Raw genomic sequence first — 26,061 nt, forward strand, 5'->3', positions numbered from 1 at the left:
TTTCATTCTCTCCCTAGTTCGGTGGAGGAACAAAAAGCATATGGCTAATGTTCCTTATGCAAGTGCCGTGGGTAGTTTGATGTATGCTATGGTGTGCACGCTTCAGACATTTCCGCAGGCGATTAGTGTTGTGGCGGTATATGGCAAAATCACGGAAGCGGCATTGGGAGGCGATGAAATGGGTACTAAGGTACTTGAAGGGGTACTTTGGATGTGGGATTAGCTTATGGTGGAGGCACTTGTTATGTCGAAGGGTTTGTGGATTACGATTATGCGGTGATCTAGATAGACGGCGATCGACTTTTTATGTGTTTATGATGCATGGTGCACCGGTTAGTTGAGGTCTACATCTACAGTTATTGCTCTACTACTCCGGAGGCGAGTATATGGCGATTAAGCGGCAGCGATGAAAAGAGGCACTATGGCTTCGAGGTCTTCTAGATGATTTGGGTATTGAAAGCGAAACGGTGTTCTTGTGTATTGTGATAGTCGAGTGCTATTCATTTGGCGAAGAACCAAGTTCATCATGGTCGGACCAAACATATTGATGTCCGATATCACTTTATACGGGATGTCGTTGAGGATGGTGATGTAGCACTTGAGAAAGTAGACACCCATGACAACCCCGGCGATATCTTGTGAAAAGTTGTCACCGGAGTTAAGTTCCAACACTTTGTTTGGACTTGCTCCAAATCCTACATGTTTGAAAGAGCCCCAGTGTGGGCTTAGCCCTTCGGGCGGTTGATCGCGAGTCTTCCTTCTTTGCCGGAGGTGTTCCCTCTTGGATGTGATCTTCTTTGGATGTGTTCGCTTGGTTTTATGTGTTAAAACCTCACCGAGGTGGAGAATGTAGAAAAATTTCGTTTCTCCGCGGTCGAGCGCCACCGCTTTCAGAAGCGCGACTTCAACCACACTACTCCGATGATTTAAGCGGCGCCCAGCGCTCAAAAAAGCGCCAGCGCTCGCCATGGCTTTAACCGTAAGCGCCAGCCAGAATAGAAGCGGCCAGCCCTTCAGTCTTTTGCGGGCCTCACCATCGCTTCACGATAACCGCGATTTTTGGTTTTGGTATAAAAACAAAATCGAGTTTTGGAAAACCTAACTTTTCCAAAACCAAGAAAGAGAGTGATTACAAGAGAACAATTCTTTGTGAGTTGAGTGTTCATTCTTTGTGAGTGAATTGAGAGAGAGAATCGTCCATACTCGGACATCTAGTAAAGCTTGGAACTTCGCGGTGTGGAAGTAGGCAAATTGCGAAACCACCATATATCTCGTCTTGTGGTTTGTTCTTCTTTTTACATTGATTGTTTTATTTCATATCTTTTTATTTGATATTGGAAGTGTTGAGATATTGCTTGGAGGGTGTTGAAGTTTTTTCTATTGAGAAAAGATCAATCTTTGTGTAGGATTGATCCGTTTGGTTATGAAGTAGCGTTGTTTTAGCGAGCTAATTATTCACAACACCTTGTAATCCACATTCGACACAATCTGAACGTAAATGGAATTTATAGAATTCCATCTCCTTTCTTACTATTCCTTAAGCATTTTCTGCTGGGTTCTAACTTTTGCCCCCCTACACTTTGGCGGTTTGGTCCCATTGCTCCTGCATACATAAATTAATTGCTCTTTTCTGTAAGCTAGTTAGATAGCTACATGGAAATTTCAAATTTAGACGACATTTTTAGGGTCTTGTATCTTATATATGCATACTGGTTATTCCAATTTCCAAGCATTGCACTTGAAAGGTAATAATTCTGAATGGGGGGATGGGGGAACAAAAAAAAAGGAGAAGTAATAAAACTGTATAGATACACTGAAAAATATCCTGCAGCTATGGATGCTTTTATTCTTATTTAAACAGATGAGAAATAGTTGATAACAACATGCAGCAAGATGATGACAATAAGTCAATAACAGTATAACTAAAAGAAAAGAAATGCAAGCCAATAGGACAATAGGAGCAGACTCTGATTAGATTACATCACGCGCATCTATCAACTTCAGAAAAGAGATCGATTATCAACCTAGTTGCCTTATCAACCTCTTACTCTCTTAGTAGCTAGTATGCGGCACACCCAAGACCCGCTAGAGATAAAGGCAATGCAATGCACCACCCTTGCCGGCCATTAATACTATTCAAACTTGCCAACAAGTGGTAAGGGATTAACAAATATTAAAGTGCTCTTTGCTTGAGCATTGGGGTTGGGACAAGGGATTACAAGGACGTGGAATCTTGATTATTCTGATATCATATCAGAAAGAGGCAAGGGTTACTTGCCGTGCATCGTACGTTTGGTTGTATTTTTAATTGGCAAATGAAGATCTTCCAGTGACTAAAGCTGTAACATGTTCGACAACAAATGTACTACTGGAAAAGAATAAAAACTAGTCAAATGCAAAAAAACATGAGCCTTGAGTCTTCTGAGGAAAATTAGGAATACAATCCAAATTGTGTACCCTACAAATGTTGGATGCATACTCACAGTCTCACTATTGCAACTGGACCACGTCTAGTTCTACAATGCCTTTAAAAATTGTGGTCTATCCCTTTTGTGGAATACTGATTAATACTTCTTTTGTAGGGTCGGCGAAAGCTAGGACTATTATTTGTAACAAGATTCTCTTCCAATTATCTAAGGATCTTCCCTTCATTTTGTCCTTCCCTTTCATCCTCTTCCTCAGCTATCGTTTCCGTTGTTAGTTCGCATTCATACTGGGGACATTTTATTCCAAATAACCAACGTCAAGGTGTGTCCTACTTAATTATGTTCTATGTGCGGGCTTCCTGCAGAGTTGCATCCTAGCTCTCTACAAACTCTCTATTGATCTACATAGAATCCATCCTCAAACACGATTCCAGCATAAACCAAGTGACTCTGCGTGTTTCTCATATACTTGTGGAGTTACGAAGTTCAAATTTCCCACGTATCATCTTGATCAGGGTCGTTATACAACTTCTGTTTTCCACGATTAAAATTTCTTGAAATATAAATGCCCCTAACCAAAGATATTCTCAATGTGATTCATGTGATCCTTACATATATAGATTTGGATAAAATTCTCTTACAAAAAGGTTTTTTTATGAAACATGTTGAGCTAGGACCCAGCAGGTGTCGGTGATCAAACGTGAAGTGGTCGAAATTGGTCGAAGAATAGGTTAACTCAAAGGGGTCCGGCAGCTTTCTAGTCCTATCTTATTGATTTTGAAACATTAACAACCTATAATCAATGACTTACTAATCCAATGATCGAAAGGACAAGAAGCTAGCTTGGGTTTACCGTGTCAGACCAGTACGTTGAAGTACTCGAGTCTAAAAGTGACACCTCCACTCGTTACCATCCTCACATCAAGCTAAGCACGTTCAAAAGATAATTAATGTGCGGGAAAAACAAGTTTACAATGGAGATCATTAATGTGATCGTGAATTGATTATATAAAGAGGAGTACTCTATAAAGAGTTCAAACTTCAAACTGTGCTTTTGGAAGTTCTCCTCTATTCTTCATTTTGAGTAAATGTCACGGCAATAGACTACGCATGTGTACACTCCAACATTATATCTACAAAAACTTAAAAATTCTCTAATGATGATCATGAGTTTGTTTAGGCTATGTTTGGCATCGTGAAATTTCTGTAGTACCTGACCATGTCTACACTATGTATAATTTGTGGTGGATACCCCAAAATAGTGTAATTTGTGGTGGATACCCCAAAAGTAATCAGTTTGGAGACTGTTTGGTCCTTCAGATTTGTCTGGTACTGTTCTTCATTTTTTTTTTTTTTTTTTTTTATCAAATTCTCCAAATTGAATGAAAATAACATCAAATTTTTCAGAAAAAATAACCACAAATCAACCGAATGATAACTTGGATTAGTAATTTTAAAATGACAACCAAACTTCAATTCAACATAATTTCAACATTATCTCCCTATTACTTGAGGTCCAACAAAAAAAATTGATAATTCAAAAGCACTCCACTAGATTGTGAAGACAGAGAGAAGATTGAAAATATAAAAATGAGGAAATTGTAAAGATGGTTCTTCTTTGAATACCCAAATTCTATTTGTGGTAATGCTTTGGTTTTTTGTTTTTTCAAATACATAAAAAAAAAAAATGGTAGGAGTTAGAACTTAAAACGGAGGAAGTGACAAATATTTGTGGTGGTCGGTTGAGATCGGAATCGAGACGGTGGAGAAGAAGAAGTCATAGAATGGGTGAAGAAGAAGGCTTTCTTATACAAGTTCTTGTGTTTTTTTTTTTTTTTTTTTTTTTTTTTTCGCGTGATTAAGTTGAATGAATATCGTTATCTTACCTTTCCCAAGAGATAACATAATCCTTGTTCCCGGGCCATTTATGTTCTCCTTATTCATAAATTGTGGTCCATATTCTGAAAATGGACTGGACCAAACAACTAAACACGTTATAAGGGGTCTTATACATTATACATGCTACCCAAACCATGCTGCCAAACAGGCCCTTAAGTGTTTTTTTATTATCAATCTAACATAAAAAATCTCGCGAAAGCCATGTGGTGGCTGAGATTTTCTATTTTGCCTCGAGATTTGTATTCTCAAAAAAATAATAATAGGAATATTATGTTAGATCTCGAGACAAAATAAAAAATCTCAACCACCACATAGCTTTCAAATGAGTACTATTTGTAATCGACTCCATTGCTTCTTCAATAAGCACTGGTTCCTCGATCAAGTTTTTTAAACCAATAATTTTGGAAGCTAACACTTCAAAGTCCAACTTGTTTTTATTCATTTTTGCAACAAATAAATTCATTGGTTCTTCGAATGATGTGCGTTTTTATACATAAGATCAAATGTTTAAATCGCTTTTTATTACATAAGACCAATACGTCAGTTATTCCCAACATCATAATTATACAGTCTAATAAAATTTCTTTGTTGAGTAGAGTTAGGTTTGTTTTATAAGGCTAAGTCCAATGGCTTTGTATTCTGCATCTCTATCCCTTCAAAAAATAGTGTTATACGGATAGAGAGGAGGTTTCGATGAGTCAATGGTCTGAACAATCCTACACCACTTGAACTGGTGCGGTTTGAAGCTCACGTGTTTTTCAACGCCACTTTGATCAGCGTCATATGAAATTGTATTTCTAAATCGGTTTGGTGGGGACACTTTGCAAACCACTCCACTTCAAATGACATCATATAAAATTGTTTTTGCATTCCACGCTATTTCAAGTGGCGCCATTTGGGTTTTTACAAACCATGCCATTTCAACTCATGTGGAATGCACTCTCCATTCCTCGATAATACTCTCTATATATAGAGAGTTAAATGCGGATAGAGAGAGAAACCACCGCAACTCCCACCAATTTTGAGGGAATGTGAAGCCATTGCACCCAGCCTAAGTCTTACAAACCATGAGTCCATGACTAGGCATGGCCAAAGTGCGCCTAAGGCGTTGATGAGTGCATGGGGCATATTCTAGTCCTCAGGGCCGGCCCTAAGTTTCGAAAGGCCCAATGCAAGGTCTGCAACATAGGCCTATTTGTTTACTTTTTCTGGGTTATTGTTTGGGGTTTTAATATCATAGTGGACTTTGTATAGTTTAATGGGGCTTTAGTTTCGGTTTGGCCCTATGCAAGAGCTTAGACAGCATAGGCCCAGGGCCCGGCCCTGCTAGTCCTTAATACTCCGCCCATGCAAAAGAGATGAGGTTGGAGCGCAACAATATAATTGAAAAATGAGACTCATATAGTCGTAACCCATCAGTGAAAATATCGATAAGCTGATCAACAAAGGGAACAAACTGAGCTTTGTGAGTCATTGTAATGAGTTGCTCGCGGATAAAGTGATAATCCAACTCCGATCCATGTCTAAGTTTCGATATACAACAACTTATTTATTTCACAACCAATCAAATGAACAACACCAAAAGTTTTGAAATTTAGTAATGAAATGAATTTCACTATTTGACGTGTAAAATAATACAGAATTTGGTGGGTAACTAAACGGTTCTTCAATAGCAAATACAATACAAGTAACCCAAATAAATTTATGGTTTAACCAATCACAAGGCTGAAGTAAATGTGACACCAGCTTGAGGCAACCACTGACTTCCTTGAATAAAAGGTTCCACTGTAAATTTAGCTGCTTCATCTGCTGTGGCTGTAGGCTTAGCCCATGTCACTCGTTGAGCAACACTTGATCCAGGGCCAGTATTTTGATACTCGGCATAAAATATGGTACTTGCTGGCTTTATGTTGGTCACCCATGGGGTCCATCCAGGTGGGCTGACTACAGATCCTATTACTGACTTCATGATGATCGTCGTCGAGAAGTTCTTCCATGGCCTACCAAGATAAGTATTTACTGTTACATTACCCAATGCCGCGATGGTACACCCTTGAATGGAAATCCCAGTGTTCTGATTGGGATCAGTCTTTCCTTGTGCGGTAAGCGTGTTGAACTGATTAGGCAACGGTTGCCTAGGCTGGATGTTACAATTCTGGAAGATCACAGCCGCATTTCCAAAAATAAAATCAACTGTACCCGTGATATCGCATTCACGATAGAATTGCCGGTTAGAATGGGCATACAATGTATCTTGATAGGCACCAAAGGAACACTGATAAAATACCGATTGGTCGGATCCAGAACGGAGGGCAACCGCTTGATGTTTTTGGGCCCCAGCTGTGTTAACGAATCCCATGTCTTTTGCAATAAATCCTTTCCCAACAACAACTGTGCAGTAAGATAAAATGATTAGATTCTGGTAGCAGTTGATCACTGAGTCTATGTTCTCCGAGTAATTTAACTGTCAAATCACAGCGTAAAAATGGCTTCGATAGATGAAAAATAAGTATATCCCAGCGTAAAATAATAAATGGCCCGGCCCAACCGAAACGACCTGATATATATAGTATGAACAATGATTGTTCATATCTATTTGAGATATGAACAACCACGGTTCATATCTCAACATAATCTATGAACAATCACTGTTCGTATGAACAATCGAACAATCATTATTCGTATGAATAATCACTATTCATACCTAAACATAATATATGATCAGTAAGAACACTTATTGGAATATAACAATCATTGTTTATATCTCAATATGAACTATGAACAATCATTGTTCATACATTAATATATTGTATGAGGTACATTAATCTATTTGGATATGAATAATCATTGTTCATATATCAACATAAGGTATTAATACTTATGGTTCATAACAAAACGATAAAAAATATAAAATCGTCAAATTCAGACTATTTACGTTTATGAGTTATTTTTACTCGAAAATTAGTTTTGAATTAAAAAAAAAACGCTGTTGTAATTCACTCCAAAATAGGGTTTGGGATCAATTTCTTGTTATTTCTAGTAAGTGATTCCGTAATTGGTGGATCATAATTATGAATCCCTCAGGACACTGAATTATTTTTGGGACCCAATAATCGGTACCACGTTCTTCAGTTCTTGGATATCTTATCTTCTCTTTAAAAAAGCAGCCGTGTTGATAATTTGTTTTTGCTTTTGCTTCTCACATAGTCACATATAGGTTTGAAACCATAGAACAACCTTGGGAATAGTATTCCAATTCCCTAGTTTATGATTAAGTAATAAATTCCCATTTTTATTTGCCGGCGGGTTGGACACTTGGACCACAACAACAAGAAAGACACACCAATAAATCAAAGGGAAAATCAAATTTATGCTACTTGTTGGATAAATGCAAACTTGCACCATTGACTCAATCACTCAAGGTTTAAAACTTTAAATGCAACAGGTATATATATCTGTCAAACTGCTTGTAGTGGTGATCAGATCACCAATGTTTTAGATCGGAAGATGATTGATTCTAGACTTCTAGAGTGAATATGAGATGAGCGGAAGGTCAGTGACTCTGACTCCAACTACCAAATTGCAAACCTAGTAATGTCTGGAACCCGGTTTTAGATATAAACCCAACCAAAACAATAAATAGACTTAGGCAAGACAGAGCAAACGAACAGTACGTCTCATTTCTTTTTATTTTTTCATTTTTAAAAGAGTAATTGATGAGTCAGAGTGTAGGACTAAATAACTTTTCATTTTCTTGTTACCTAATTGGAATTTTCTGTGCTTTAATTAGATTTTATTTTAAGTCAGAACTCAGAAGCAGACCAAGACGTGTTTATATCTTATTCAGCAACTGGTTGTAAACTAGAACAAAATTGGTTGCCAAAATTCAAGAGTTTAGTGAAGTACGCGAGAGCCAAAATAGCAAAGCATGATAACGATATCTCAGACCTCACTTTATAATTTTCTGTAACCAAATACCGGACTCTGAAAATTTTGACGAAATTTTGGGCATTCCGATCAAATCGATATCTAATGTCAGATGGTCACACCTTGACAAAGTCATCTGACCAACAGTGATGATTTATCACACATTCACACCAAAAAGAAGAAGACAAACATGTACATGCTAACGCAGGCCAATTATAGACAACAATAAATAAATGCGACAAGAGAAATAACTTACTGAAAGGTGCTGTGGAGAACGTCGGGGTTCCATCGACAACGTTTGAGCTGCCGGACACAACGGTCTTAGCCTTGCCATCACCATACATCATAATGTTCCAACACGTCTTGTCTAAAACCACATTCTCTACGTACTCCCCTTGTTTAACGTAGATCACAGTTCTGGCCTTATTCTTCTTTCCCACAGCTTTAATCGCAGCGGTGATTGTTCTAAAATTTCCACTACCATCTTTCGCGACCGTTATGTCTGCTTTCGGATTAGCCACCTGAAGCAGTCTACGGTCCATTGGGTGCAGCCAGCTTGGAAAATCAGAACCATGATGATCAATATAACCAAGTAACTTTCGATGAACCGGAATGTTCAAATGATCAATAACGGACATGACCTTAGTGACAATAGCCAAGCTGTTACTGGTGAACTCCGTAGAATTCTTCATTGCCATTTTCATTTCATTGAAAACGTCAGATTTAGTAGTTTCATTTAAGCCGTCCAAACACGTCTCTTGATCGGTAATTGCAGTACTAATCCAAGTCTTGATGTCGTCGATTTGTGCCTGCTGGGACGACAAACTTTCTCCTCCCCCCACTGTCATTGACGAAATTGAAGTATTGAGTTGATCAATTGAATCATCGAACAATTCTTTACAATTGCGCAATGCATCTTCGGCGAGCGTGTCATTGAGGTTGGAAATGAACTGATCGGGTAAAGAAGAGATTCTGGAAATCTCGTTAATGGCAATCTGCATGGAGAGTTTGAAGAGCTGTTTGGGGTCGGTTATTTTATTTGAATCTTGAACTGAAGAAAGACTGGAGATACATGACTCGGGGTATTGAGTCACACTGCAAACACCTTTGATTGTTTGAGCTGTTGAAGTGGTTGGATTCTTGGAATCCGATTTGTTGTTGTTATTGTGTACTACGGTACCGATAACCGCACCAATGACTACTATTACCAAGACGATGGCTGAGACGCCAATGAGTAGGATCCTGCGTCGCGTCTTTTGTCGAAATGTACGTTCTTCGACCTCGTCTACCTTGCCGTAGCCCTTAAAGGACTTCACAGTATCCATATGGACTGATCAGTGATTGAATGTTGTTGGTCTGTTGGGGGTGATTTAGTGGAAGCTAGGTCGTAGGTGGAGTTGTGATTAGTAGTGTTGAGATTTATAGAGAAAACGTCAACGAGGCTGACTTGCTAGGATGCTTCAATGTGCAGATGTAATCATCCAAGTGCAGAGTCGAGAGTCGAGACTGGGTCTGCAAAAGTGCAAAGTGAACTAAATGCTGTTTCCGTGTGTATCGTTAACGTAACTTAGCCTGCTAATCAGTTTGGCAAGCTGAGAATTACTATATTAGCCTTATGTGGCGGTAAACACTTCAGTGTTTTGTACTATTTTGTGATTGACATTGGACTAGGTATACTAACCAACTATAGACTGATCAGGACTTTGATCCACGCGGAATTCCCAATATTGAGGGATTTGAGGCCTTCCGAAGGTTGATTAGAAAGATTGATTCAAAAATTCCGTCAAACCAGCATCTATTGTTGCGCACACAAAATATATGCAAGTAACTAACTTGACTGCTCTTGGTAGTTGGTAGAGCTCTGTCATTCATATATTTTTGATGACGTTCAACAATATATATTCATAAAAAAAAGTCAAGATAAACTCTGATTGGATCGTTATTCAGGTCAAGGCAAATGGGTAATGATGAAGTGCATTTGTTGATATCATATATGTTGAGAATAGCTAGCAGTCTCTATAATATGCAGCAATTTTTGCACTAGAATAGGTATTATAATATGCAGCAATATAGTATGCCGCAATTTTTGCTCAAAGGGCTCTCGCCAAGCAATTTCTTGGAATGCCACTAGAATAGGTACTTACAACTTGATGGTGATTTAGTCACTTTGTTAAACCCGGCGTTGTAGGAGTGTAGTAGAGCTAGTGTTTAAGATTCCGAACGGAATATTAGAATTCCGTTGGATATTTTGGGGTTTTAGAAAACCGGAAAATACAACATAAAGTTGAAATATTAGTCATTTTGAAATTTGATCGAAATTAAAATTTGATATGAGTCAAAATATAATTAATTTCGGTTTTTAAATTTGTCAGACTTCCAAAAATTTCAAAATCCGGAACTATGAGTAGAGCTATGCATATGCATGAAAGTATAGTTGATTACTATACTGAGATTTAATCTATATTGTAACTTTAAGCCAGGCCAATTGCCGCAAGCCGACGATCCACGTAAGGACAGCAAAGACAGAGTGAGTGCTGATTTGGCGGATTGGTAAATCAACATCTGTCCACTTCTTGGTTTCACAATCAGGTAAGTCAACTTGTACAAGAGTAGAACTGGCCTTGCCAAATATTAACCATCAAATTCACACTGTTTTCTCCTTTGGGAGTTCATAATGGTTTGGGACTTAGTCGACCTGATTTGGAATTACGCGCAAAATTCATAATATAGTAGAACTCAATGAGGAATGAATACAAGCAACTTTGGGTTCCTTAAAACAAAGGCCTCGTACGATGTGTGTTTCAAAGAGCTGGTCCATACCTATTTTTAGATTCTTGTGACAAAAATTGCCAGACTCTTTTTTTTACTGGGGTTAATAAGATACAACAATTCATATTGCTTTCTAAGCTCAGGGCAGAAAACATGCGTGCTGATACGAATTTTTTTGCAGTGCAAACCATGATTGAGTTGGCTTGAATTAGGTTTTGGTTCAAATCCGGCCCATTTTGAAGTTGTAAACTATGTGTTCTTAAGGAGTTATGGTCTCCAATTAATCCCACAAGGGAAGACCGATTCTATGTTCCCAACAGATTCGATTGAGAAACTTCTGCGTGACAGCTTAGTTCCGCGTAGCCGGAGATTGCTCCTTGACATTTCTAATCTAAATTCCAAGGCTACCATAACACTAAATTGAAACAGACAGAATACAACTAATACTGGAATTGACTCCTTGCTTTCTTTATGCCCATCACACTTCCATTTGTATCTATGCAACTAATACTGGAATTGACTCCTAGCTTTCTTTATGCCCATCACACTTCCATTATTTGTATCTCCATAGGGATGTACTTAATTATTTCTGTAGTGTCTTTTCACAAACAATCTGTTTACTGGCTTACTGCTGGTATGAGCCGAACTAGAACCACTCAAATTGTATATCTTACTAGAATTATTTAGTCTATATAAAGTAACTCTAATATATTCGGAATCAATGCAATAATTAGCTAGCTAGTTACCAAAATATATTTATTTAAATCAAGTAAAAATTTTCATACAGATTCTGAAACGTAAGAAGAAGAAAAACTTTTTCAAGCATTGGTAAAATTAAGAATTTTCTCCAGACCTGCATGCAACCCGAGTTTCTACTTGGTGAGACTGGTACTTTTTCTCTTATTACCAAGGTTCAGTTTATAAATCTTTATCACTACAAAAAATTTCGTGTTTGAAGTAGTTTAATTTTTTTACACACTTACACGTAAGTTCTTTTTGGTAGCGGTTGCATACACATTGGTTGACATCGTAGTTGTAATTATATTACGTTATAATTTTGGTGGGTTTGATTGTACATTATCAGCTTATTAATTAATGTAGCGGATTCTGGAATATCTAAATCGAGTAATCGACTGCACGTCAAAATCTCTTTTATCGAGTTGTCTGACTAGTATCTAGTTACTATATATCTAATAATGAGAGAGTGGTCTAGTTCGCGCAGGAAGGAAACCCGATTTTTTTTATCATTTAGATTCTGCAAACTGATACTAGATTTTTGGTCTAGCGAGTAACAAAACCCATCCATCGTAACTTTCAGCACATCTCACATGTTTTGATTTGTATAAAAACCCATACAAGTTGTATTAGCTAATACACCCGGCCCTTTGACCACACCCAAATTCAACGCATTTTTACGCAGATGGTGCTACGACATGGGTGGCACTTTTATAGGATTTTTATTTAGTTTTGAATTTTTGATTACACAACGTCCTCCCACGCCTTTTTACGCCCCCTCCCCTTTCTTTATTTTTCAATCAACCAACTGCTTTGCACGTAATGCCACCAAAATGTTTCTACATTTGGTTATATATGTATACATGCAAATAGTGCACTGGGAGTTCACAGCATTAGCTCAAAGTTGTCACAGATATGTACACAAACAGCATGATGTCTTCCTCCAAAGCTTATGGAAAAGTCGACGAAATTGAGCAAGAAGAACTCGAAGCTCAGAGGAAAACAAGAAACAGAATCATCATCATAAGCTTGGGGTTGATTGTTCTATTAGCAATTATAGTTGCCGTGCTGGTTACAACTGTGACTCGGCTAAAATCTGATGGAAAATCAAATTTGAGCAACGATGATAGTGGTACTAAATCCATTTTGAGTTCCATCAAAGCTATATGTAAGGTCACATTGTACCCTGACTCATGCTACACTAGCCTCTCACAATCTGGCATTTCATCGTGGCCAGACCCTGGAAAGCTGTCTAAATTATCGATTCAAGTTGCATTGCAAGAGTTATCAAGAGCTTCCCAACACTTTTCCGAAAATGTACTTGAGGGGGTTTCTGATAGCATTTCTATTCAAGCACTAAAAAACTGTTATGATCTTATTGACCTGGCAACTGACTATCTAAATATGACATTGTCCTCGGATCAGCTCACATCGCTAGAAGTGGTCGATGATATCAAAACATGGATAAGTGCAGCTGGGACATACCAACAGACATGCCTAGAAGGACTGGAAGGTGCAACAGACAACGTAAAGGCTTCTGTTTTTGAGTACCTTAAAAATTCAACTGAGTTAACTAGTAACAGCCTTGCAATCATCACTGGGATTTTTAATGCTGCAAATTCTATCAAGCTAAGACGGTTGTTGAGTACTCACTCAACCAGTGAATTGCCTACATGGTTGACATCAAAAGATCGAAAGCTACTTCAAAGTTCTAAGACCAAGGCAGATGCAATAGTAGCCCAAGATGGCTCTGGGAGTTACATGACTATAAATGCGGCCCTTAATGCAGTTCCTGATAAGAGCAAGAAGAGGTTTGTCATCTATGTGAAGAAGGGGGTGTACAGGGAAAATGTTCGGGTGGAGAAAGCCAAATTGAATGTTATGATCTATGGTGATGGTATGAGTGCCACAGTCATATCGGGTGGACTCAATGTCGTTGATGGAACTCCTACGTTTGCCACTGCCACATTAGGTAATTTTCTAACTTAGCCTTGGCTACTTAACTTAGTCGTTTCATTCTCTACATGTAATAAAAACTTTACTTGTCCTGTTTTCAGATTCTCAGAATTTTAAATTGTCTGAAAACTATTTTTGCAGCCGTGTTTGGAAGGGGTTTTATTGGTCGCGATATAGGAATTCGTAATGTTGCAGGTCCAAGTAAGCACCAAGCAGTAGCTCTTATGTCGTCTTCCGATGAATCAATTTTCTATCGATGCCGTATTGATGGATACCAGGACACGCTCTACACACATGCCCTTCGTCAATTTTATCGTGAATGTGACATTTACGGAACAGTGGACTTTATATTTGGAAATGCAGCAGTGGTCCTCCAAAACTGCAACATATTTGCTAAGGTCCCCATGCATGGTCAACAGAACACTATAACTGCACAAGGAAAATATGATCCAAATCAGAATACTGGAATTGTAATCCAGAACTGCACCGTTAGGGCTTCAGGAAACTTGACATCAGTCGCGACATACCTTGGAAGGCCATGGAAGGCCTACTCAACAACTATTTTTATGCATTCCATGATGGGAACTTTGATTGCTCCAGCTGGATGGTTACCATGGACTGGTACCTCTGCCCCCGACACCATTTATTATTCTGAGTTCCAGAACTCTGGTCCAGGTTCTTCGACCAAGAATCGTGTCAAATGGAAGGGATTGAAGAATATTAGCGTTAAAGAAGCTAATAAACTGACAGTGAAGTCATTCATCAGTGGAGATACGTGGATCCCTGGAGCAGGTTTTAGTTACAAATCTGGTCTCTAGTACGTGCTCCAAATAAAGTTGTTTCATTTTCAAGTCTTTGGTAATTGATCTGTTTATCCTTTCTTCACTGACCTATATATACTGGAATTCACATGATCATACGAATACAAATTCTTTTCAATTTGAAGAACAAAATTTGGGACTTAAGCGAACTTTATAATGAAGTTAGTTTCCACAGGAAGGATGTTTTGATTGGTTGAAAACCAAGAGAATTTAAATGATAATGAACTTTCCAGAATATTTGTTATTCTACAAAAAGAGGAATCAGTGCGAGTTTGTATATCTAAGGACAAAAGTAACTTCTTAAGTTTTACTTGATCAAATATAGAAGAACATATAACGTTGATACTCGGATGAGCCTTTGACCTACACAAATTCAGACACGTTACTCAGTTTCATTTCCAATCAAAATGAAGCAGTGATGCCCATTTATTGTTTTTCCTTCAGGGTTCAATCTCATCCATGTCAAAGCCTTTACGGATGGAACAGACCTAGGCGTACAGGAACACCAGAGGCCTTTACCCAGTCTGCTTGCAGAAAAGGTCCTACTGTATATTTTATGGCTTCATTTTTGCTAATGACCTTATACCCAAGCCACTTTACTCTCCCATTTAGTTTTGCACCAGGCCCCGTGTTCTTGTACTCAGCATAGGACAATGTCTTTAAAGCGAAATCGCCTTCCCAAGGCAACCATCCCTGAGCATGAATTAGATCCCCAATGTCAGATTCCATAATAATAGTCCTAGAATATTCTTTCCAGGGTCGCCCAAGGTAACTTCTTATCTTGGACTTGACCGGTTCAAGTCTCTCGTCTGCAAAAATGCGACAATTGTGTACAACTATCCCTGTTGTCTGACGCTTGTCAATCCTTCCTTGGGCTGTAACAATGTTTTGTTGGCTGTCCAAGGGCTTCCTAACAACAATCAAGCTGTTTTGAATGACTGCAGCTGCGTCACCAAAAATGAAGTCCACTGTACCAGAAATGACACAACTACGATAGAACTGTCGGTGAGTTTGCACATATAATGTGTCTTGGTACCCTTCCACTCGACAATTATGGAATATGGAACGGTCGGACTGGACCCGAAGGGCCACGGCCTGATGTTTTTCTGGACCAGCAGTGTTTCTGAATCCCATAGATTTAGCAACGAAACCATCTCCTAGAGCAGCTGTACGTGAAGAGGAATGCAATCAACGTCCATTATCTCAACCATCAAAGATGTTTTTACTAAACAAAAACAGAATTCCAAAAACAAATGGGAGTACAACATAAATGAATTATTTTCAACTATACCAAAAGTAGCTGTCTGGAAAGTCCTGACACCATCCACAAAATTTTTTCTGCCTGTGACAATTGTCTTCATCGATCCATCTCCGTACATTGTGACATCCACCATCTTTTTTGTTACAATTACAGTTTCATCGTAAATTCCTTCCTTCACATATATGATATACCTGTGTCTCAAAAGAAAGAAATTCCAAGAATAAGTGAAACAAAAAAGAAAACACATTGTTCAAAGTAGTGAAAAAACAATAAATTTGCACTCTATGGATCTAAATTCTGGTTACGATGTAGGTTTTTTTTATTATTGCAGCGTTGCAGGTGGCTTATCAAAATGTCTATGTATCAAATGCGGTTCAAATAGCATGAAAATATCATGACATTGATTTCATGCTGTTTTTATTTTACATTAATGTAGTTAAAGAAGCACGTACCTCCCTTTGTAACTCTTGGGCATGGCAGCCAAGGCATCAGAAATAGTCTTAAATTTTCCACTCCCATCTTTTGCCACTATAACATTAGGCTTCAAATTGATAGGTTCGTGTTTTAACATTCTCCGGTCTTCATGTGTCATCCAACCTGGAAGTCCATCGGTATCTAGAGAAAGCTCATTTGATACATTTTCTAGAAGGCGTCGGTGGGTGAGTCCTGGTATTGATATCTGCAGCACCGAAAGAGTAGATGACACCTCAGAGACTATGGCAAGAGCATTGCTTGTCAACTCCTTTGCAGTTTTCATTCCTTTTTGTATAGCAGCTTTCAGTTTCCCTTCTGGGAAGCCATCAATACAAGTTTGTTGGTAGGACATTACAGCGCTTAACCAATTACTCATGTCATGGCCTCTTGAGGACAGCTTATCAAGATTGTCACCAATTTGAGCAATGGTTTCTCCTAGTTCTTCCTTGGCATCGTGAAGGAGTATCTGACAATCCTGTATTGCCCCTATAACCTTTGGATCATCAATTTTACCTTTAATTGAGTTATTGAAGGCCTTGTCTAACTCATTAACGATAACGAGGACAGCAGCCTTCATAAGTTCCTTGGGGTTACCTGAGCTGTTAGAGCTCATTACCTTTGTCAAACTTGATTCACATGTTTTCTTGTAATCCGTAGGGGTACATATCATCTTAATTCCCTTTTGTAAACGCGAGACTTGATTTGTTGATGGGATTTCGTGGCTCCTAGTTTTTCCATCCTGATGAGATCCATAAACAACCGCAATTATGGCTCCAACTATCACGACAACAATGACTCCAGCAATTATAGCAATTTTCTTTCTCCGTTTTTGTGCTCTCTCGGCCTTTCGGCGTTCCGATAAATGGTTGAAATCTTGGAACATTTTGTCTATGAATTACTGAGGCAGAGAGTCTGCCTTAGAAAATATTCCAAGGCAGAGAAAAGAACAGTATCAACCTACTTTTCCTCCTTTCTTTTCCTTCAAATTCTGACCTCTTCATTTATGAAAGTTAGTTAAACGTTAATGGAAATGAGTGATGGAGATTCTAACCATTGCACCACTTTTGGCGCCACATTTTACCTTTTTTTAGCATGATTAAATATACAGTACGTTACGTGCACCCATCTCTTGCAGCAATGCCAAAATTTGGTGAGGCTGTAGAAGTATCAATTATAAATTTCATAACAAAAGGTATAATTACAACGATTTACCTGCCTGCTAAACCCAATTTGATCTTGTTTAAAATGCAGATTGGGATCCGAAATTAGGACTCAAGGTTGAAATGAAACCATCGTCTCACTCACCTAAGCAACATTTAATCCGAAATTGTACATGATATTACAAACTTTAAAACAAAGTCACATTATGGTGAGAAATAATTTGGACACATACTGCATTATCGGTCAAACCGTATCATCATAAGGAAATGATGTCGAATCGAGCCATTGGTCGCCAGCTATGAATTGGGAAACAGTGAAGTTCGATGCATCGTCATAGTCCATAATGTGATACCCAGGCCAAGTGACTCGATTTTCTGTCCCGGAACCAGGCCCACTGTTTTCGTACTCCCCATAATACAATGTATCTAGTCCTACATCACCTGACCACTCCCTCCATCCGGCAGGGTCTATTAAGTCGTCAATGTAGGATTTAAGATAGACTGTCCTAGAGAATTCTCTCCACGGTCTACCCAAGTAACTCTTGACGCTCATCTTATTGGCATACAATTCATCTGAGGCCAAAATTGAACAGTTCTGTATCGAGAACCCAGTGTCCTCCTCTGCAAAATCCCTAGATTGTGCAGTGATTGCATTGAATTGTCCTGGCAAAGGCAATCTTGATATAATGTTACAACCCTGGAACACAACAACTCCATTTCCAAATATGTAATCTATTGTCCCAGATATATCACATTCTCGATAAAATTGTCGAAATGAGTGAGCGTATAATGTATCCTGGTAACCATTTACAACACAGTGATAGATCGCAGATAAGTCTGCGTTGATGCGTAAAGCAACAGCTTGGTGCTTTTCTGGTCCTGCCGTGTTTTCAAAAGTTATATCACGTGCTAGGAAACCGTCTCCAGACACAGCTGGTTTTACAGAAAACAATAGAAACTATAAGAAAAATTGTCAATGGCAGTAGTTGCTGAAGTATCATGAACTAATAATAGGTCAAAAATACAAAAAAAAAAAAAATTGAAAAAAATAAATAGACACATCACCACTTAACTGACAGACTCTAATAGATTGCTAGTTTTATTAGTACAATGATATAAGTGTCAGAAAGAACCTAAATACGCTGTATATTTCTGCAATTAAGCCTCAATAATATACAAACAGCAATATTACGAAAGGAACCATTATTAACACAATCTTTCTCTCAACTGATAAAATTGCCATATCATATGACATACTTCAATCCTGGACACGGAATGAAATAGCCTAAACATGCGCCTAAGGGAAGAACCAATGAACCATCATGTGGACGACAGTCACCAAAGGCCAAAGCAGGCAGATTTGGGTAATGTACAAGATCCAGACTATTCACGGGAAATCTCACACGTGAAGGACAGAATCGAATTGGGTTGGGTCGTATACACTTGAATTTTTCCTAGTGTCCACTTGATAGAATAGATTTCATGAACTCTGATATTTTTGGTCCAATGCGGCATTTTATATGCCTGTTCATGAACTATTGAACTCCGAATAATATCCACTACTATTCCTTTGAAAAAGGAAAAACAATAAAAACTAGCTTAAAAGATCAAAAGCCGGGAATTTTGGACTTACCAACAGTTGCTGACCTGAAAGTAGTCCAACCATCAGCCACACTGCGGTTACCAGTAATCACGGTAACATCACTTCCATCCCCCAACAAAACAATGTTAGTCTTGTAGCTTGGAATCTCCACATTTTCTTCATAAATCCCTTCCCTGACATAGATAATTATCCTATCATAACTGTTATTAGGAGCAAAACTAATGGCATCAGTGATAGTTGTGAAGTTTCCCGTCCCATCAGCCGCCACAGTGAGCACTTCACTTGGGTCATATTCGTTATCCAGGTTTTGCAAAATTCGTCTACCTTTAAGCGCTATCCATGTCGGAAAACCCATGAGACGACGATTTAAATGGCCTTTCACTGGCTTAGAATTCGAGAGCATTGAAAGAGAATTACCAACATATTTGTATGTGCTAACGAAGGAATTTACTAAGGTTGTTTTAAGTGGACCAGTCGCCGAATCAAGACCTTCTAAGCATGTGTTCTTGTTGGTGAGGGCTGCGCTTAGGAAGGCGTTGGCATCTGATAATTTACGAGCGTCCCCTGAACTAATTCTAGACATGGATTTTTGTAGTGATGACATTGTGATTTGATGAAGCTCCTTGCAGTCTTGGAGTGTACCCCTTTGTCTTTCAACTATATCTGAGCTACCGACATGGTAGAGAAGATCAGAGAGCTTCCCAGCCTCTGATAGTGCAAGTTGTAGGGTCTGAAGGACATAAGTAATTAATAGTTGGACTGATATTTATTGAGATTGAAAGCTTCAAAGTATCAAAACAGACATCTGGGTATGGCGTTGATTTGCATACTGATCTGAAGGAAGACAATTGAGTATCTAGAGCTGAAGTAGAAGAAGAGTTGAGACCCCATGTACTTGAAAAGAACAATGTACAAAGCAGTAGAAGTATTCTTAGAAAGGAAAGTGAAACCATGTTAGCTTAGAGAAACTTTAAAGTTTAAGGGTATTGAAGGGGAAGGAAGATATAAGCAACATGTAATTATGTAAGTGATTAAATATGTATGTTTGGGAACACAAACTTATGGGTGTCATTTTCTTATGATAAGGTTATGAATTTCATACTAAATTAAGTAGGATTTGGAGTTTGAGCTACCCCGTTTTAAAAGAGAAAAAATTATCGTTTTGGGTAGGGGTGCCAATGGGTACGATTACCCAAAACCGAAACCAAATGTTCCGGTTCTGGGTCTTAAAAAGTTAGACCCATTTAAAACCGAACTGATAAAGAACCGAAACCGTTAAACCGAATAGTAAAAAACTCATGGGTATCCGAACCGAAACCGAAACCGAAACCAAAACCGATTATTATGTTCGATATATAAAATTTAATATTATATTACATTTAAGATAATCAAACTCATATATCATAATATAAAATATATTTTTTATGTGTAAAAGTTTATTAAATATATATAGCATAATAATGAATGTGTGTTGTTAAATGTATATTTTATAATTATACGTTAAACAAGTGTATCATAGATTGTTAATAATAATGTCAACGTGTATATTATGAATTAACTAATACATTTTATATTTATTAACTTATGCACGTGTATATTTAAATAGGATACACATGCTTGATATATTGTGGTACACACACTTATTATAAACCAATATATAGTGTTCATGTTAAAAATTAGTGATGAGATGTAATTGTAAGATGCGTATGTATCGCATGTTCGATTTAAAATCTTGAGTTAATACACGCGTACAAAATATATGTGTATGCACGTAAAATATATCAATGTAACAAATATATGTGATTGCACGTGTACACGATCGAGTTAATACAAGAAAACAAATATATGTTTATGTACGTAAAAAAAAAATCAAAATGATAAGGTTAGATATTTGATTATTTTAATTTCTATATCAAATGTTTAAATTATCACATGAATAGTAAATGTTTTAACATGTATGATTGATACATATTCATAAATTGATGTAAATATGATTGTTGATACATCACTAATTATATATAAAATATTATCGTGTAGGAAAATAAAAAATAAAAAAAAAACAATGCAAATTTTAGTATTTAAATGATTGAAATTGTTTAATAATCATAATAAATAATAAAGACCCGAATTAGAACCGAAATCGATAAAAACCCATGGGTTTTTATGGTTTTGGGTTGGGTTATATAATTCTCATACTAAAACCGTTAAGAACCAAAACCGATAAAACCGCAAATAGTAAAACTCAAACCGAAACTGCTAAGACCCAACCCAAAACCGACCCGTTGGCACCCTAGTTTTGGGTACCGAACTTGAGCGTTTTTTACATATACAATATTGTACAAATTTTATTGCAAAATAGGGCACCGTGTGCATGCTCCTTTGTACAAGTATTTTGACACATGTAGACATCTCATGTGGGCTTTTGGTTTGTGTGCTTTGAGTTTTGTACTTTGAATATTGGGTTGGTGCCCAAATGATTTAACAGTGACACACATATGCACAAGTATCCTATTTCGCAATAGATTTTGTATGATACCGTATGTAAGTACTCTCAGACATTCACTACATCACATGTGTCCAATCTATCAGGTCGTGTCCTCACAGCTCGTATACCACCAGATCGTATTGCGCCACAAGGACATAATCACGACCCAAACTCAGGTCGTCCCAAATATCAAATACATTCATATATAGAAATAAATGATCTACCGCGATGCTGAAGCTCAGTCAACACACCAATGAATGAGACATTTATTTTGTAACAGCAAGAGTAATGACGAATCATCAAGAGAGCACAAAATATGAATCTACACTTAACAACGGTCTGAAGCAAATAAGGAAAGTCAGACCAAACATCTATAAGTAGATAGAGATGAATTACGTAAGGCTTGATTCAAATTCACTCAAGAAACTTGATATGTAAGCAACTCTTATCCCAAACAAAAGTGCAGCTATTCCCCTCAACCTCAACATCAAGTCGTAGGAAGAAACCCACACATCTACACCGTATATATAAAAAACACTCAAATTCAGTACCTTAAACAAAAAAAAATTCGAACGTAGAAGAGGATGAATCTTTTGGAAGTCCCGTGGAAGGAAGCATTTACTGAAGATATGTATTGATCAGGCATTCAGGTTATTGTGATAGGTGTATACAATAATACAAGCGACACGCTAGGCTAGCTTGGCTCAAAGTAAAATATAGCTGGATGGGAAATTTCATTAGAGTATGGTCCTTACGCTGGTATAAATCTCACTCAAAAATTAATGCCCCGAATGCGATCTAATTTTTGCATTTGAGTAGAGCAGGAAATATTTTAAGGCCATAAAGACAAACCATCGCCATTAAAGGGCCATTTTCTGTGAAAATGATCTCTTTCATTTTTACAATAAACCTTTTGAACATTTGTGGTCATGTCTAAAAGTGGAACGGACATCACCTGTAGTTTTGATCAACTGTTGTATATTTCTGAACTCAGAACACAAAAAACAGCAAAAGTTAGTACTCTTTGAAACAAATTGCCATAGAGGGTAGTTTTTTTCAAGTTTACACGGAATCACATGTATGATTCTCTAGACATTTGTTTGTTTCCATAGTTTTTCATCTCGACTATATGATGAAGATAAGAAAAATAATTATAAAAAGGAATTATACTGTCAACCTCCATTGTATGGACAAGAATACAAGATTAACATATATCGAAAACACCCGAACTAGAACCGGATTTTGCATTGGCGAGGATGAAGATAATCTAGACTATCTTAAGAATTTACTGTTCTGGATGTGGAAGATAAAAAGTTTGATTTCCACTTTTCCAATCTCCTTAATATGAGGCTACATTTTCTCAAGATTAATATACAACGAAGATATTAGAAATTCTGTTAAGTCAACATCAATCTTCATCAACGCCTACAAATTAAATTAGCAACCTCCTTTCACCGACTTTTAACTTTTGAAAATTAACAGACAAAATGTTGCAGCGAAGTGAACTATATGGTCGAATGTCGAAATCGGCTGAGATTTATGTGGTCTTGGACGTACTTGTAAAAGACAAACTAGAATAATATAACAAGATAAAACACTTTAAAAATGAAGAGAAACGTGTGAAGTTGGGTATGGCTTCAACCATCAAACTAGGTTCAATATCTAAGAAACAGTGTTACCTACAGGGTAAAAAGCACCCTCATCTGTATGATCATTAGGGGAAAATCTTCACTACAACAACACTAGACTATAAGCCTAACAATCATGAAAAACTCATGAACAAACCAACTCGGTGACACACACATAGATACAACATAAAACACTTAACGTGCCACCAAACAAAAGTTTATCCCTTAAGACCTGATGATTAGTCTTTAAATGTTTTTGTGCATTCTCAAAACTATAGAAAAAGATCACACATTCACAGCACGCATATGTTAAACCAAGCGTATCATCTGAAATCTTAGTAATGTACTCATCAAAGTTTTTACCTTTATATTTTATTTTGAAAATTTGCTTAATTATAGCTAAGGTAGGACTAATCTCACCAGATAAGCACCCACCGACTACATTTGGAGATGGTTCTTTGCTAGTTCTCTTCGTCATAACCGTAGTCTATTTCTCAGCTTGAGCTTCTTTCTGAACTCTCGACCTTGTACTGGGTGGCGAGATAGGTTGAACTTTATATCTCATCTGTTGTTGCATGGGAGCACAAGCCTGCTCACCAACCAAGAGGTTCTAGGAAGCATTTGCAACTACAACAACATCCACTTGAACCATAACATCCCAGTCTACGTATTGTACCATCATTCTCTGTATATGTTACTACTTCACCATGACTAACTACTATTGTTTGATCAACAACAAGAGCATATTGATTAGCAGACTTAACAGCTTGTCCAACTTGAACCTCATGTGGGGCATGTCCTAGTGGAGAAGAAGATGCGAGAGCAGACTACGAGTTAGCTGCCAATGCAACTTGTTCTTCAGCAAAAACAGCAGATGCAAGTTCCCCTATAAAATTAGTATCCACTTCCCCCATGATAGTTTCTTCGACAACAACTTCAACTGTGTCATTGCCCTTAGGAGGTGAAGTATCAATAGTTGGTGGTGTTGGAATTGGATGCAAGTCTTTAGCACCAATAGAACTAGGCCAGTACTTTTGTTTTGTTTCTTTTTGTTCCATTTCCTTTTTTGCTTGGGTTGCGTATCTTCTACTGTGGGAAGCTTATCATCCTTATATATGGATCTCTTTTTGAAGAACTTTGCATTCCCCCCACAAGATGCCCAAGGGATTTACAGTGATTATAGAACTTAGGGAGGTTCGAGAGCTCGATGTTCTGCATAAAATCCTTACCACTCTCAACCTTAACCAAAATTTGATTAGGTGTAGGCTTAGACAGGTCAAGGTCTACTAAGACACTGACATAGTAGTGATAATAGTTTAATTTGCATTTTGATCATAGTGATATTAGGGTTTGGTCTACAATTAATAATAGTTTATTGCAACACTTTGGTCTAAAATTGTCGTTAGCCTGTCTTAAATTTCATAATACCACATTTACCCTTACAATCATTGGTCATCAATAACTTAACGAGTGTTTTGCATTTTGGTCATAGTGATAATAGTGACATTAAGGTTTGGTCCACAATTACTCGTTTATTGCATTTTGGCCCTGTTAACCCATCTGTTTTTTTTAATACCGGCCACATTTACCCTTAAAATCATCGCCCATCATTTAATCACCTGTTTTAATCAACAACTTGTTTTACACCATGTGTATCTCAACCAACTATATTCCAATCTTACATTTTATCTTCTTTCTATCTTACCGTCCACCACTCAATTATCACATCATTCATCACTACCTTATACAAAGATCAAAATCATTGTCTTATTGAACTTAAACACGTACTAGAGCCTTGTTAGCAATTCGAGATATGGTAAAAACGGGAATAATTCAAGAATTATTTGATGAATTAAAAAATGGTACGGTCAAATATTTTGTCAAAAATTCACAATTCGGTAATTATGCAGTGTTTAATTAGTACACGTTTTAAATATTTGGTTGCAAAAATTCGGAAGCCAAAAATTTGTGATATTCTATTAGTAAACTAGGTATTATCCGTGCCATAGGCACATTTTGTTATGAGGTGTTTATTATGTTGTTTGTGATATTAATTTTGGTACACCCAAATATATTCAAATGTGTAGGCTGTGTGGGAATTTGTAGACATTTTATTTTGAAGTGGTACTATACGTTGTATGTGTGGCCTATGTTCAAAACTTGCATGTTCAATATTTATACTCTAGGTATTATCAAAGGCACGAAGAGCTATTGAAATTATTTCTGAAACAGTATTTAAATTAATCAAAGAAAATAAAAAGAATAAAATAGTAGTAAAATTAGGATAAGTCAAATCTTTTTATTCTAGTTATTGGTTGTAAGCCCTGTGTATCTCAACTTCTCAAGTCGATAGCTAGCAATACTAATCTGTATCTACAGAGACCCTAACAGCATAATAAAAGTACACTACACGTTTTTGTTCACACACAATAAGTTACAAACTATATCAATTAAACTAAAAAACTGTCAAACATTAACATGTTTTTTCTTGATGTGGTGAGAATCAAGTATTCTGGTCTACCAAATAAATCAAATATGTGAATTAGAAGGAGGCCTTCCAAGAGAGCATGAGATGTCACCAGCAATGCGAAGTTACATGGCTTTGATAAAATTTAATATATACAATCCTTAATTATGCTCTCACTTATACTACTTGCTCAAGTTCATAGATTGCCTCAATTACAATGCATGTTGGGCCATCAAAAGTGAAGCTTCGCTGGAACAATGTCGTACCGAGCTCTCCATGTCAATCAGGAGATAGTATATGGTAATATCTTGTAACTAATCCATAGCGTTGACCATTCATATAGCCAAGTCTGAAGGTTAAGAAAACCATTTATAATGGGAATGCTTAAAGGTATACTCAAGATAGACTTATTGTTAAATAATATAATACCTTAGCGAAAGTAACTGCATT

The 26,061-nt window shown here is 37.3% G+C and overlaps 4 protein-coding genes across 4 annotated transcripts; 1 reads left to right on the forward strand and 3 right to left on the reverse strand.

Moving 5' to 3' along the window:
- Positions 1-5,918: 5,918 nt before the first annotated feature.
- On the reverse strand, positions 5,919-9,827 carry LOC147473124 (pectinesterase 3-like). Its single transcript, XM_086587801.1, has 2 exons — positions 8,509-9,827; positions 5,919-6,716 (listed from the first exon to the last, which is right to left on the reverse strand). Exons 1-2 carry the CDS (start codon positions 9,575-9,577, stop codon positions 6,043-6,045), a joined length of 1,743 nt encoding a protein of 580 aa, XP_086443927.1. The 5' UTR covers positions 9,578-9,827; the 3' UTR covers positions 5,919-6,042.
- Positions 9,828-11,760: 1,933 nt separating this feature from the next.
- On the forward strand, positions 11,761-14,597 carry LOC147473125 (putative pectinesterase/pectinesterase inhibitor 24). Its single transcript, XM_086587803.1, has 3 exons — positions 11,761-11,900; positions 12,670-13,728; positions 13,854-14,597. Exons 1-3 carry the CDS (start codon positions 11,879-11,881, stop codon positions 14,528-14,530), a joined length of 1,758 nt encoding a protein of 585 aa, XP_086443929.1. The 5' UTR covers positions 11,761-11,878; the 3' UTR covers positions 14,531-14,597.
- On the reverse strand, positions 13,877-17,238 carry LOC147473126 (putative pectinesterase/pectinesterase inhibitor 45). Its single transcript, XM_086587802.1, has 3 exons — positions 16,247-17,238; positions 15,825-15,985; positions 13,877-15,699 (listed from the first exon to the last, which is right to left on the reverse strand). The coding sequence occupies exons 1-3, from the start codon at positions 17,149-17,151 to the stop codon at positions 15,005-15,007; spliced, it is 1,761 nt and encodes a 586-aa protein (XP_086443928.1). The 5' UTR covers positions 17,152-17,238; the 3' UTR covers positions 13,877-15,004.
- Positions 17,239-17,433: 195 nt separating this feature from the next.
- Positions 17,434-20,112, reverse strand: LOC147473127 (putative pectinesterase/pectinesterase inhibitor 12). The gene is given in 3 exon segments (XM_086587804.1): positions 17,434-18,361; positions 19,062-19,779; positions 19,781-20,112. Coding segments are annotated over 3 exon segments (1,611 nt in total). The 5' UTR covers positions 19,985-20,112; the 3' UTR covers positions 17,434-17,672.
- Positions 20,113-26,061: the final 5,949 nt, after the last annotated feature.

The sequence above is a fragment of the Coptis chinensis genome, unplaced genomic scaffold (assembly GCF_015680905.1).
Source record: "Coptis chinensis isolate HL-2020 unplaced genomic scaffold, ASM1568090v1 utg4669_pilon_pilon, whole genome shotgun sequence".
NCBI classification, from domain to species: Eukaryota; Viridiplantae; Streptophyta; class Magnoliopsida; order Ranunculales; family Ranunculaceae; genus Coptis; species Coptis chinensis.

Coding starts and splice junctions, on each gene's coding strand:
- LOC147473124 (XM_086587801.1), bottom strand. CDS start 9,577: ATGGATACTGTGAAGTCCTTTAAGGGCTACGGCAAGGTAGACGAGGTC. Junction 6,717..8,508: donor GTTCTCCACAGCACCTTTCA/GTAAGTTATTTC, acceptor CTTACTGCACAG/TTGTTGTTGGGAAAGGATTT.
- LOC147473126 (XM_086587802.1), bottom strand. CDS start 17,151: ATGTTCCAAGATTTCAACCATTTATCGGAACGCCGAAAGGCCGAGAGA. Junction 15,986..16,246: donor CCCAAGAGTTACAAAGGGAG/GTACGTGCTTCT, acceptor TTTGAGACACAG/GTATATCATATATGTGAAGG. Junction 15,700..15,824: donor TTTCCAGACAGCTACTTTTG/GTATAGTTGAAA, acceptor CTTCACGTACAG/CTGCTCTAGGAGATGGTTTC.
- LOC147473125 (XM_086587803.1), top strand. CDS start 11,879: ATGCAACCCGAGTTTCTACTTG. Junction 11,901..12,669: donor GCAACCCGAGTTTCTACTTG/GTGAGACTGGTA, acceptor AAGTTGTCACAG/ATATGTACACAAACAGCATG. Junction 13,729..13,853: donor GTTTGCCACTGCCACATTAG/GTAATTTTCTAA, acceptor CTATTTTTGCAG/CCGTGTTTGGAAGGGGTTTT.